General features: G+C 35.4%; 2 protein-coding genes and 1 long non-coding RNA gene across 4 annotated transcripts in view; 1 reads left to right on the forward strand and 2 right to left on the reverse strand.

Moving 5' to 3' along the window:
- Window positions 1–2,109, forward strand: part of LOC136412884 (uncharacterized) — a 65,875-nt gene extending 63,766 nt beyond the window's left edge. Inside the window, exon 3 of the long non-coding RNA XR_010752442.1 lies at window positions 1,993–2,109. This is a non-coding gene — a long non-coding RNA (uncharacterized lncRNA). The remainder of the gene's footprint in view (window positions 1–1,992) is intronic.
- On the reverse strand, window positions 431–6,960 carry Syt4 (Synaptotagmin 4). The gene is made up of 9 exons (XM_066396116.1): window positions 6,738–6,960; window positions 4,691–4,938; window positions 4,541–4,639; window positions 4,266–4,390; window positions 3,504–3,633; window positions 3,211–3,453; window positions 2,235–2,349; window positions 1,982–2,184; window positions 431–1,929 (listed from the first exon to the last, which is right to left on the reverse strand). Exons 1-9 carry the CDS (start codon window positions 6,775–6,777, stop codon window positions 1,810–1,812), a joined length of 1,323 nt encoding a protein of 440 aa, XP_066252213.1. The 5' UTR covers window positions 6,778–6,960; the 3' UTR covers window positions 431–1,809.
- Window positions 6,961–7,113: 153 nt separating this feature from the next.
- Window positions 7,114–11,913, reverse strand: Tm2 (tropomyosin 2). 2 transcript variants are annotated; one of them, XM_066396118.1, is made up of 6 exons: window positions 11,776–11,913; window positions 8,735–8,911; window positions 8,562–8,675; window positions 8,370–8,503; window positions 7,917–8,314; window positions 7,114–7,435 (listed from the first exon to the last, which is right to left on the reverse strand). In XM_066396118.1, the coding sequence occupies exons 2-6, from the start codon at window positions 8,858–8,860 to the stop codon at window positions 7,353–7,355; spliced, it is 855 nt and encodes a 284-aa protein (XP_066252215.1). In that variant the 5' UTR covers window positions 8,861–8,911; window positions 11,776–11,913; the 3' UTR covers window positions 7,114–7,352. The 2 variants fall into 2 exon arrangements, with proteins under 2 accessions (XP_066252215.1, XP_066252214.1); XM_066396117.1 differs by having other exon boundaries at window positions 7,352–7,845.
- Window positions 11,914–12,299: the final 386 nt, after the last annotated feature.

Here is a 12,299-nt window from a genome sequence, read left to right on the forward strand (position 1 = left end):
AGAACATGTATATTGTGTATGAAACTGATGAAAGAAAGCAACTATTCATAAGTGCTTTTAAAAGGTTTTTCTAAACCTGAAAGATGACAGTAACTACCCGAGGCTTTATAATATTATTGATTGATTGAAAAAAAATTTTCATTAAGTGCTTTGATTGTGTTAAAATTCTATCAGTTAATCAATAATTTGATTATTGTTAGTATCAGTTTGACACAAAATATTATTACCTACATTAACTGTACACATAGTCGTAAATTTTGATATGGGAGTCATAAACTTGAATGATTATAAGCGTCTTAAGCCATGATTCAAGCATTAGTTATTTAAAGAGCAATTAATTGAATTGAATCTTTAATATATAATTTCATTTGAATCTGTGCCAAGGCCCTAATATTGAGAATGACCATAAGAAAAAATGTAACTCTAAAAATATTTTTTAAACATTTATTCGGTTGATATTTATATACAAAGTTAAAATATTAAAAATGAAGCATTACTAAATTCCAACAAGCGACCTTAATAAAATAAAATTTACTATAATTTTGGTTAATTTCACTTCTTAAAAATTAGATTACTTTAGCCCTTAATCCACACTTAACTACCCTATAAGTGCATGGCAGAATTAAATTTAATGCTGCTTGTAGGTAATACCAATAAAACAAAACCAGAAGCAATTACAAAAGAAAGTCATGGTGTAATCTAAAGTACGTAATCCTATACTAAAGTGTTATAGATCATAGAGCCAAGAATTCATACTTAGAAACTTTTTTAATGTTATCCCATTCCTGTCCTCACGAATTTCCCTACTCTGCAGTTCAAACCTGCACAAATCCGAATTTGGCTTATAATAATGTCCTCAGGAGTTGAGGAGGCTTATGGCCCATGTCGCCTTATTCTTTTTACTCGTAAATATACCAGATGTATTTGATCAACACGGGTTAAATCACGTATTAAATTTATGGCGACTGTTTCCTTTTAAGGAGATTAGCATATTGAAGGTAACGGAAGTTAAAGGTCGATATGTGCGTCTATTGACAAAAAGTGAACAAGAAAAATTTGTTACATGCATTTTACGTTGCACCGTAAATGCAACGAGAACCACTGAAAATTGTGCCACATATCGTTGTCCTACGTATTATATGTATGTATGCATTCGTATAAGAAAACAGCCCTGTGGCAGACTAAAAGCTCTCTAAATTTACGTTTCACGGTGCAGCAATTATCTATCTAATACTAAGATTAGAATGCGCAAGAATAGTGCTGGTACGTTTTTATACATTTGTTAGAATAATATAATACTAATATGTATCACAAAGAGTTTTAAATGAACAAGACTAGAAAGCTGCAACCCAATTTATTACCTACATTATGTTATGTATAGAAAATAACGGTTAGTTAATAGAGTGTTAAGATGGAGTATTTAAGATTTTAGGTTATACAATTTGGGCTAAGTCACTAAAACCGCGGCTTACACCTCGAATCTATGCGCTATACGCAAACCCTGACCGTTTTTGTTTTATCAAATTTGAAACAATGAAGTTTGCCAATTTGGGATTATTATATAAAAATTACTCTCCTGCCTAATCTATTACTAACTAATAATCTTATATTTATACATCATCCGTGTTACAATGAAAGCCGGCTTACGCAAGCAACAAACAAGTTTCCCATACACTTTTCTAAAATAGTGCAATCTATTGTATAAATTCTCATGTTTGGCATGTAAACGAAATTGAGTGCATTTTGGACTCACTCCGTACACAGATTTATTACACTACATCCCTTTTAACCTACGATTACCATCCCTATTTACTCCTTTAATTTGTGCCAGTCCGCTATTTGTCTCCTTGGAGAGTTGCAAACTTCTTTCCAGTGAGAAAGGGCTGAACCGGTGCATTTGGCGCCTCCTAGCTCAAGCCTTCCAATAACCTAAAGGACACTGTTAACTACTTGAGTCTTGAGGGCAAGTTCTATAAATTACTTCATTTTTAGTGACTCTATCCCAGTCCAGAAGTAAGAACTCCAGGCTGATTCCATCTAGGGACTGACCATTAGGCGGGACGTCAAAGACAAAGCTCTCGTTGAAAACGGGCATTAGAGTTCTCTTCTTCACATGGGTTTTCTTTTTGGCGATGCGTTGACCGTTGTAGAGTAAGTAAATCTTAACGTAAGGATCAGCCAAACCTGGTTGGTATTAGGTTAGTTTTCTCCCAGGTATGAGAGAAAAAACATACCGGTAACATCCATTTTTGGCAAGTTTCTAGCTTTAAGCACAACCACAGTCAAACGGTTTGCCGCGGGTTGCCAACATAGAGATACGAGAAGCTCCCCACGTCCTTGAGATCTTATCTAAAGAAAATTACACTTTTTCTGCAGTATAATAAGAAAATTTAGTTCAGGAAGTTTCGTTTCGAAAAAGAATAATTCCGCTTTTCCTCCAGTTTCAAGTCAAGCATCAATCTACGGGAGAAATAGCCCTTTCTTCCTTTGCAACATAAATTATTCTACCTACATATGTTGACCCCTTGGGATTTGAAAGATGCATTTGACAAAATATTAAATTTAAAGGATTTTATAAACTCGCTCATGTGCACATCTCGATAACTTAATTTAATTAAATGATATACCCTATTCATAGATACGGCAGATGGCGTTGGTAAGATATTTTCCTGCTGGCTCAACAAATTTGCCGTTGATATTGCCTGCGGTTAACCTGACTCGAGATGAATCATATAATTTGTTATATTTGTTTCTTAGAGTTTGTGGAAAAATCGAGGATTTGAAAAATTTTTTATTTGAGTGATATTATCAGTCTGACTGTCGTTTAAGCCACCTTAGTTCAATATTCTCGAATACGGAAATAATAGAATCCCCGTAAACGTCCTTAGAACATATAATTTTTTGGCCTATGTGGGTGGCCATTATTATCCACCTCGTATAGATGTTCTTTCAATCTTCTTCCCCATTCTTGTTTTCAGTGTTTACACTTTAAAAATTCATAAGAAAGAAATTGCGCCGCACGAAACTAGTACTAATAATATGTGAGCTTTGGTGATTTTTTCAGGGTCAACATCTGAAAAACAGGATATTTTTATACCTTATTTTACATTCCCTTTTGGGGTTCTTTTCGGGAGACATATGTATACTTTCTTTTCATACATTTTCAGCCCATATTTTTGTTAATTTTATCGTCATCCTCTCATGAGTTACCTTTAGGCTTCTTGGTTGTATCTCCCTAGACAGAGCCATCTGTTGAGTCTCGATTTGCGCAATATCGACGTTGCTGAGTGCGCAAAAAACTTCCCCGATGATGTCGTCTCTGCTGTAACGATCGAAACTCAGGATTACGAAATGTAGCGTTATACTGGGTAGTTGGTTGAAACTGATACCGTAGAAGGTGAAGTCTTCGTCGTATACTGGGTTACGAGTTTTGCGCAATACCCGTGTTTTCACCTGTGAAAAAGTATTGTTAACGGGAGGTTTCTTAAGGGTTCATGGAATACTTTGTGTTGTTTGTCAGGTAAAAGTTGCAGTTTGACGTATGGGTCACTGGATCCAGTGTTGGGATCTTTGGCCGGCAGATCCTTGCACCGAACCACGGAGACGATGAGGGCGTTCTTGTCATGTTTATATCTGAAATATTAGGGTAAAAATGTTCGATTGTTCGCCTAGTTTAAGTAAGTAAATTTTGGAGAAAATATACTGAATTTGTTACATGATGGTGTACCACTTTTCCTAATTAAGCAACTTTTTTCCACTCGGCACGCAGGGTTAAACTTCCAGTCATATCATTACTCTGTATCTCCTGCGGTTTCCAATCGATAAAAATTTGAAACATTCTGCATTTACTCATAAAATTTTTAAAGACCAAGGCTCATGCAAATTCGATTTGCTAATTACTCGAGATCTGAATCTTAGAGGCAGCTTTAAATGTTGCTCAGGTTTCGTTGGATTTTATATTTCATTCGTATAAATTTAACTGGCAATCCCGCTGCCGTACCTGAATATCCGAGGTAATTTTCCTCGGTAGCAAAGTAGGTGAAAATGTATTTATCCGATTTTCCGGTTGATGCCCAGATCACGTTTCACGCTGCCTGAAAATTTAACCAGAAATATGGCTTTTTCACGTTTTTAACTAACATCGATTATTGTTGCATCCATATGCTGACACTTTCGGTCCATAGAATATCCCCTAATAAAATCATAATGCCATGTGACTGCTATATGCATTTACATTTCCTCAAGGAAGAGCTCATAAGTCCTACCTTAATTTGAATACTAATTGCCCCAAATACGCAATGCTTTGTTGCAGGTTCTTCTCGTTCGTTTCTTGTTCTTCCTTGGTGGGGCTCTGGCGCTCATTTTCAGCCGTGCACGTGTCCTTCGGAGCCTACAACAGAGCAATATTATTTTTTTCAAAGTTTCAAATAAAATCAAGAACCATCAATGCCTCGTTAAATTATTTTCTTCGTTCGGGAGGTTCGTTGTCCTCCACCCATAATCCTACAGAAACAATTACTTCTGATTTGCAAAAACTTACCTGATTCTCAACTCTGGGTTCAAAGTGCGGATGGCTGGACACTCCACTCTCAAGAGGCCCTACAATGCCAGTAGGGCTAGGAGTTTGCGGCGATAGCAACTAGTAAAATAGAGTAACATTAAATATACAAAAACTTCCAGAAACTCTTACTCCTGGGGGTGTCTTGGACACACCAGTAGGACTGGGACTCTTTTTGAGGTAGTGAGTGCCACTCCCTGTGCCTGCAGGAGATTTTACTGCTGTGGGTCTACGATGAGAGTGGAACGCCAAGGGTTGGTCAGGGCCATTACGTTTTGCGCGCAATCGCCGGCGGCGCTGGTAGCAATAGTAGGTACCAAGCAGTACCATGACAGCGAAAGTTACACCTCCGATGCATAGTCCGATGATGGAGTAGTTAACTGCATATTGTGATAAGTTGACAATGCAGGAATTTAGTGAGAAACAGTCGTTCAAACATTGACATTTTTTATGTTATATTTTGAGTGATTAAAAAATAGCCTTAATAATAATAATAAAAATAATTTTGCTTTCCCCTCAGATAATTCGTTAATATTAACTTCTGGGCGTGACGAAACATGTAGCTAGCTTCAAATCTATTTTGCGGGGCTTGAAAAAGGATATATGGCATTAAGTCTGGTAGAGGGCTTGAAAATTTTCATTTTCCTCGAATAATACAAAAGCAGGTATATAAATCAATAAGATGTTAACAAAATCCAGGAAAATATGAATCTCCTCGCTAATAGTATTGAGATAAATATAGTAACACTAATAAGATCCATACAGCACCAACATGTCCTCAATATGTTAAAATAATGAGAGCGGAAAGTGGTTAGAATAGGATAATACAGATTCAAGGTATGTCTATTAGTCTAATTCAATATATCCATTTCCTATTGAAAGTAAAATACTTATCGGAATTTTATGTTTTATTTGCTTTACATATTATAAGCCATTTGACCCGAGATTTGCTTGGGCGTATGTAAAATCGACGATTTTGTGTCTGGGTAGTAAAATGGACAACTAGCGGGACATGCAATATTTACATATTTTTTTCAAAAGTATCAAGAAAAGAGAATATGTATAATGTATAATAAAATCTAACTAATCTGAACTTCCCTATTTATTATATTAAATTTTATAGAATTAACTAATGATATCAAAGTCAATGCGGTCGTAAACTGCTTAAAACTTTAACGTAACGATTTGGTCTTGTTGCCTAATAGACCATAAAGTTTGATGAATTTCAGATCCCTTAACTGACATATCTGGCCAATTTCAACAAGAGATCTTAGTTAATTAGGCAAAAATCTCTGGAAGTACTGTATGCTTAAATTTTAAGCCAATTACTAGCATGCGTTTAATCATAAAATAATAAATTGCAAATCAAAAGGTAATTAAATCACTTTTTGATGATATGATGGAAATAGCACCTTGTATATATCAAATTACATGAAATTCACCGTCTATTAGGGGTCAAATTATTAAAGTTCTGTCAGTTTTAATATCATGCTAATTGCTATAGAAACGTTGAAACGGAGTCTAGGGATTAGTCAGATTCTTGATTTCTATGGAATTGGTTGTCATTGACATCAATAAACTTGATACGAGTTTACTTCCAAAGTCAGTTTATTAGCAAATATTGCAATAGAAATTTCATCAATAAATCGAGTTTGAAGGTAATTTCCTTGGTGCAAGTGCCTACAAAGAACATAATTGAATTAGCTTTTTTCCGAAAAAAAAAATTGGGAAGGGGGGGGGGGGTCAGGAAATATTTAGAGAGGAAGAAAACAAGTAATATTTATAGACAGACAACATGGGTAAGGAATCATATGCAGGAAAATCCAAACGAGCATATAAAGACAGACAAGGGTTCAGAGAAGGGTTCAGTAATATAGATTTAATGTAATACGCATTGCATTGTGATTGAAAACTATTAAGATTTTTGAATTTTTGAGCTGGATTGAATGCTAAATCTGAATTGAAGCTTGAGCGAATGTAATTTCTGCATGAGCCATGAATTCAGACAACTGAGACGATTCAAAATTTCTATTCCGAAAAATGCTAATTTTATTGATTGTTTATTTGCTGAATAGATAGCCCTTATTTTCACAACTTCGTAATACCATTACTATCATTAAAAGATTTTATGTTAACGTCGTAGTTAAGTTTCCAGTGCTTAAAAAAATTCAAAACATACCTCCATGTACAGGTTTGATGATAGGCCCCTCCTCAGCCATATCGCTGCTTAAATGCTTTCAACTAACAATCCAATCTTGAATTAAACACTATCCAGCCTCTGTTACCGAAAACTCTTAAAGCAGGGCGTTTGATCAGTTTCAAATACAGAAACACCAACGAATTTCTCGAAATTATCTACTGTGAACCCTGTTAGTCACAAACCTTCCTGCCGGACAATTCAATCAATAAGGGTTGGCGGCATGCGCAGGGTTTATAATGACGTCACTCGGCGCGTGGGGTAGTTAATTGATACGGGAGTTATTGAAAAAACTCTTTGTCTTGTAGTCATATACGAGGGCTTTAATGTAAAAAAATTATAAAACAAAGACGATAACGTGTGTTTTTTTCATTTAATAAGTAATCAACGTGACACATTATGTGTGTTTTCATATAAAGATACGCACCGAACTCGGATCAAAACATTTACATTTCCCAAACGAATTTATTGTACAGGATCTTAAAAATATAAGTGATGGTGCATTAGAACAAGTAATAGTAAGTTTACATCAAAAATACAACAATATACACATTTTTTTAAGAAACGATAAAAGCTTGAATAGCTGATGAACGTGATTTAATAGCCAGCCAATTCGGCGAAAGTGGAGTCCATCTCGTCGGCAAGAGACTTGTATCTGTCCTTGTTGATACCCAACTCGTCTGAAACAGTAGACAAATTTATTAGCAACATATTCCTAATCAGTCGACATCAACATTTTACAAGCAATGGGAGGTTACATAAGCATTCAGACACACAGGTACTCATTTCGAAACACCATAAACTTACCAAAAGAAAATAGGAAGCGCAGAAGCAAAAGCGAGAAAAGAAGATCTGGTATTGGCAAGCATTACGAAAGCTAAAGCTGTGTGCTATTGTCTACTGAACTTAATAACTAAATAATTTAAGTGGTTGCAAATTTTAAAAAATGACCAATTATCTAAGTGTAAGTGTAAAAAGTGGAATATGAATTGTGTTTACTTCTTTTGTCCCAAAGAAGACATTTCGACAAAAGTCTTGTCTATATCTGTCACAATGCCCATATACTTGTTTTTTTCCTTGAACACGAAATCTGAAAAATGCCATAGCAGCATAAAATAAGCGAAGCATTATAACACAGGGCGAAAACTATGCGAAACGCACCTTCGAGCCTGTCCACCTCCTTCTGCAACTTTTTCACAGTCTTTTCGGCGAACTCGGCGCGGGCTTCAGCCTCCTTTAGCTTGACAGTCAAAGATTTCAACTGCTTCTTGAACTCCTCTACTCTCTGGTTGGCCTTCTCTTCCGACACCTCCAGAGACTTGAGAGAGTTGCCGACGACTTTAAGTTCTTCTTCCAATTCCATGATCTTGGCATCGCCACCTTTAACACGATCTTCGGCTACTTCAAGTTCATCTTCAACGAAGGCCAGCTTGCGGGAGACTTCATCGGATTTGTTATCAGCATCTTCAGCCAAGAGACGGGCTTCTTTCAATTGGTTGGTCAGCTGGTCCATACGTTCTTCGTCTTGTTGGGCGCGATTTTCCAATACTTTGCACATACTGTTTGGATGGGCGATTTTAGAGATTAACAACTCATGGTGAAAGGTGTGTTTACCGGGAAGATTCATCAGCGGCTTGTGAGGCTTCAGCCAATTTGGTGGTAGCGGTGGCCAGACGTTCTTCAGAGCGCTCAAGGTCTTCTTCAATAAGTTGAAGCTTCCTATTTTGGGCTGCTACGTCAGACTCAGCCTGAATTGAAATGAAAGTCACTAAACAGTTGTTTTACTAGTTGTTTTTTGATGCATACAGCAACAAGAGCCTTGTCTTTCTCTTCCAAGTCCTTGTTGGATTGTTCCAGATGATTCTTGGTGCTGACGAGGTCTTGTTCTACTTGGGACAGTTTCTTTTGAAGCTCACGAAGCTGTGCAAAATTAAACTCAGGTTAGCGATTCAGAAAGATTAGAGCGAATGGATTTTTACTTCTTCATTGAGCTTATCGACGCGGGCATTGGCATCCTTGGCCTGTCCTTCCATCGCATCGGCTTTGTCCGCCGCATTGTCCTTCTCAAGCTTCATCGCTTGCATCTTCTTCTTGATCGCGTCCATGGTGGCGGTTTTTTGGTGGTCGCTCTAGCAAGAACAAGAAACAAGGAGTACCTGAAATCGATAATAAAAATCGATATTTAGGTTCAGATGTCCGTTGTCGCCTTGTCAAGTCAAGGAAACTTCGCACCTGCTGCCCAAAGACCGAAATAAATGAAGAATTTGTGTCACAGAGTGATTATTAGGCGGTTATTTTGGTGTATGAATATTGTTTTGCTCTGTAGTTAATGTCGTTTGCAGTTGTCGTGGTTTAGGAAATTATAGTTTGACCGAAGGACAAGAGTTTGGGAATGTGTGTCGATGCAGTTCCGGAATGTGCGACTAAAATTAGATGAGATGGGAGAGCGCATATTTTTAGGCGAAGTATTAAATCACTTAATGTTACACTTAGGCACACAAATTTTTTAAATCAAGTTACTAAAATAGCTGATTCCGAGCAAATCTGATTGCGTGATATCGATAGATTTGTGGGTGAAAATTTCGAATTGATTATAATTATAAAGGTTTACTACTTTATTACTATTAGGGATTTTGGATATTTATCTTTCGGAATTTTAGAATTTTAGCCCTCTTATTTCGAGCAAAGCTGTTCTTTTGGAATGGCTATTGTTCTTCAATTGTCCTGACTATTGTTACATTGGAATATGCATAAAAATTATGATGTAAATATTCATATATTTAGTTCCATAATTTTACAAGTGAAACAAGTTCATTACTTAAAACCATTTCATGATATGTTGACTCATAATGGGTGGTTTACACACGTACTTGAGACTCCAAGAGACTCGCCAAATTCATGATTTTTAAAATTTTTACAAGTTCTTTGTTGCTCTATAAAGTGTGTTCTTAAGGTTTAGGTTAAATATGTTATTTTGGAAAGAAAATGAAAATAGAAAAAAAACACATGTATATGTCCCAGATAGGTAAAATAACTCTTATAAAATATAACAAGTTTTCAATTTAAATTTACAAAAAAAACACTTATTTTCATGCACAGTATAGAGTTGCCGTCCTAAGTAAATTATGTGGGAAATACGACAAAAAATTATTAAAGAAAATTGTATAGAATTAAAATTTAGGTCTTCATACCGGAATATCCTGAGTCAACTTTGTTTTTCACGGCAGTATTCATTATAGATAAAATTCTTTGATTTGATATTAGTATATTATATTAGTAGAATAGTAAGAAACATGTTACAAGCGAAACGAAAGTTTACGCCCAAGCCCCAGGCGAGGTCAATAATTTCGGTAAGCGAAATAACGTGTATACAGCTGTTTCATCATGTTTGCAATATCTTTTTGTATTAAGATAAAGCAGTTAAAACTATATAAAAATCGACATGACAAGTCTGTTCACGTTGTATTAATTAATCCACTTAGTAATAATTACTTTTATAACACATATTTGATTTTTTTAAACTTTAATTGTATTAAAAATTAGTCTTTAACCAAGTTGGGCACCACATCGAAGTTTCCAAATTTCTTTCTCATTCCAAATAAATTTTAAAATGTCCTCTTCTACAACAAAATATCACGTAAAAAAAAATCAAGAGAATAAACCCACCTTAGCCCCAAATAACTTAAAAATTAAATTGTATTATCCTATTATGACTAACCGCCAACTAAAACTAATTTCAAGTAAATGTCTTGTTTCACTTTAAAAAATTTGCCCCGTATACAGGATGGCCTTCACTTGATGGACCACATTTTATTTACATACATATTTCTTCTCCAGATATATTATCTACGATTTATTTTGCGTTTGCGAACCGCAGTAAAACAAATTTCCCCAATTACATATTTAAAAAAATATAAAAATAATAATTTTTAGCTTTACATCCTGTATTGCGTTTGTTATTAATGTTGGATATAAGTATAACGCTAAGTCTTTAGTAACTTCATATAAGGGTCTCATCTATACACTATTTTTTTGGGATGCTCTATATTAATTAAACTTTCATAATTTCTTGACATTATGGCGAGTTGAACATGTAACACTGACAGAAGTAAATCCCAATTGTAAATTTAAATTCTTTGTGATAATTAAGAGTTTCTGCAAAAATAAATTATTCAAAAAATAATATAAATGCTAAACCAAGTATAGAAAATGTTCTCATACTTTTGATTTTATTTTTAAATGTGTCAAAAATAAACCGAAGATGTGGGATTTGTTTGCCAGAGATGCTCATTAAGTTTGTACTATTTTTATTATGTCCATGAGTTCCAATCCACCAGCCTAATTTGACCCCAATTTTTTATTCACTAACACATTACCAGATGATTTATCGCTGCAATCCGGTATTCTGGTTAAAATGCGTCAAAGAACAATGTTGTAAGAAGATATGTTATATCGACGAAAGTTTTCAGTAGAGACGAGTTATTTTTAAGCGAGTTTTGTAAGTTTTGGCAACACATTAGCGGTGTAGGTGTGGCTAATTTCATGTGGGCCTTGTTTACTGAATTAAGGAAAAACTTCAGATTTAGCAATATCCAGTTATGCTTATAATATAATTAAGAAATATCTCAGAAGCGGAATTTTTAACCAAAGGAGTATGTTAGAAAAAGCAAATTTAATCGCAGCCATAAATAATCTGTGGTGACGTCACAAGAAACCCGCTACAACCACTGTTGCCATTTATAGTAATTTCATATAAAATAGTAAATCCAGAATCAGATATTGCCTAGTAAGATACGTATAGTAAGCATTAAGCCACACACAGCGTATTTTTAGTCAGCAGTGATTTTCGAGGAGATTCCACACATTCCACTGCTTTGCCTCACCAATTAACACCTGTCAAAATCACTTCTTCACTTCGAAACTGTACACACACTTGATACGAGCCGAAGAGTCGATATTATAGGCAAAGCAGTTATTTAGAGAAATTCAAAAAAATCGCGGAAAAACTGACAGGACCTACCTTTATCCCTGACGGTGCCTCGGAAACGTACGCTGTCCTAAAAGCTACAAAGGCGTCGCGGCGTAGAGCGTCTCGGGATTTCGGGAGACGGTCTCATTCCCCTCAATTTTAACCTCCCACCATATTTGATTTGGGCAGTACCCAGGAAATCTAAAAATGTTATGGTTTGGTGAGCTAATGTTCACATATTGCTTGTGATTTCATACTTGAATGTCATCTAAAGGAGGTGATGCCTTCTAAGTCTCATCTATGACAATGTTGAACGGAAAAGCCCATTGTGATAGTAATTTTTCCTTTTGTTGTCATTAATGGAAATTAATTTTCCTTACATAGGAGGGACAATACATTATTAAATCCCTTTTGCAGATCCTAGATCTATAAAATTTTAATGTTACTAGTGAAAATAATTTCTTTACATAGGAGGTGTAATACATTATCGAACATCTTTTCCAAATCCTACATAAAAAAATGTCTTTATCTGCTATGACTGTTGTGCGGTCTGGCATTAATCAGTCACTCATACA

Source organism: Euwallacea similis, chromosome 13, assembly GCF_039881205.1.
Source record: "Euwallacea similis isolate ESF13 chromosome 13, ESF131.1, whole genome shotgun sequence".
Classification (NCBI taxonomy): domain Eukaryota; kingdom Metazoa; phylum Arthropoda; class Insecta; order Coleoptera; family Curculionidae; genus Euwallacea; species Euwallacea similis.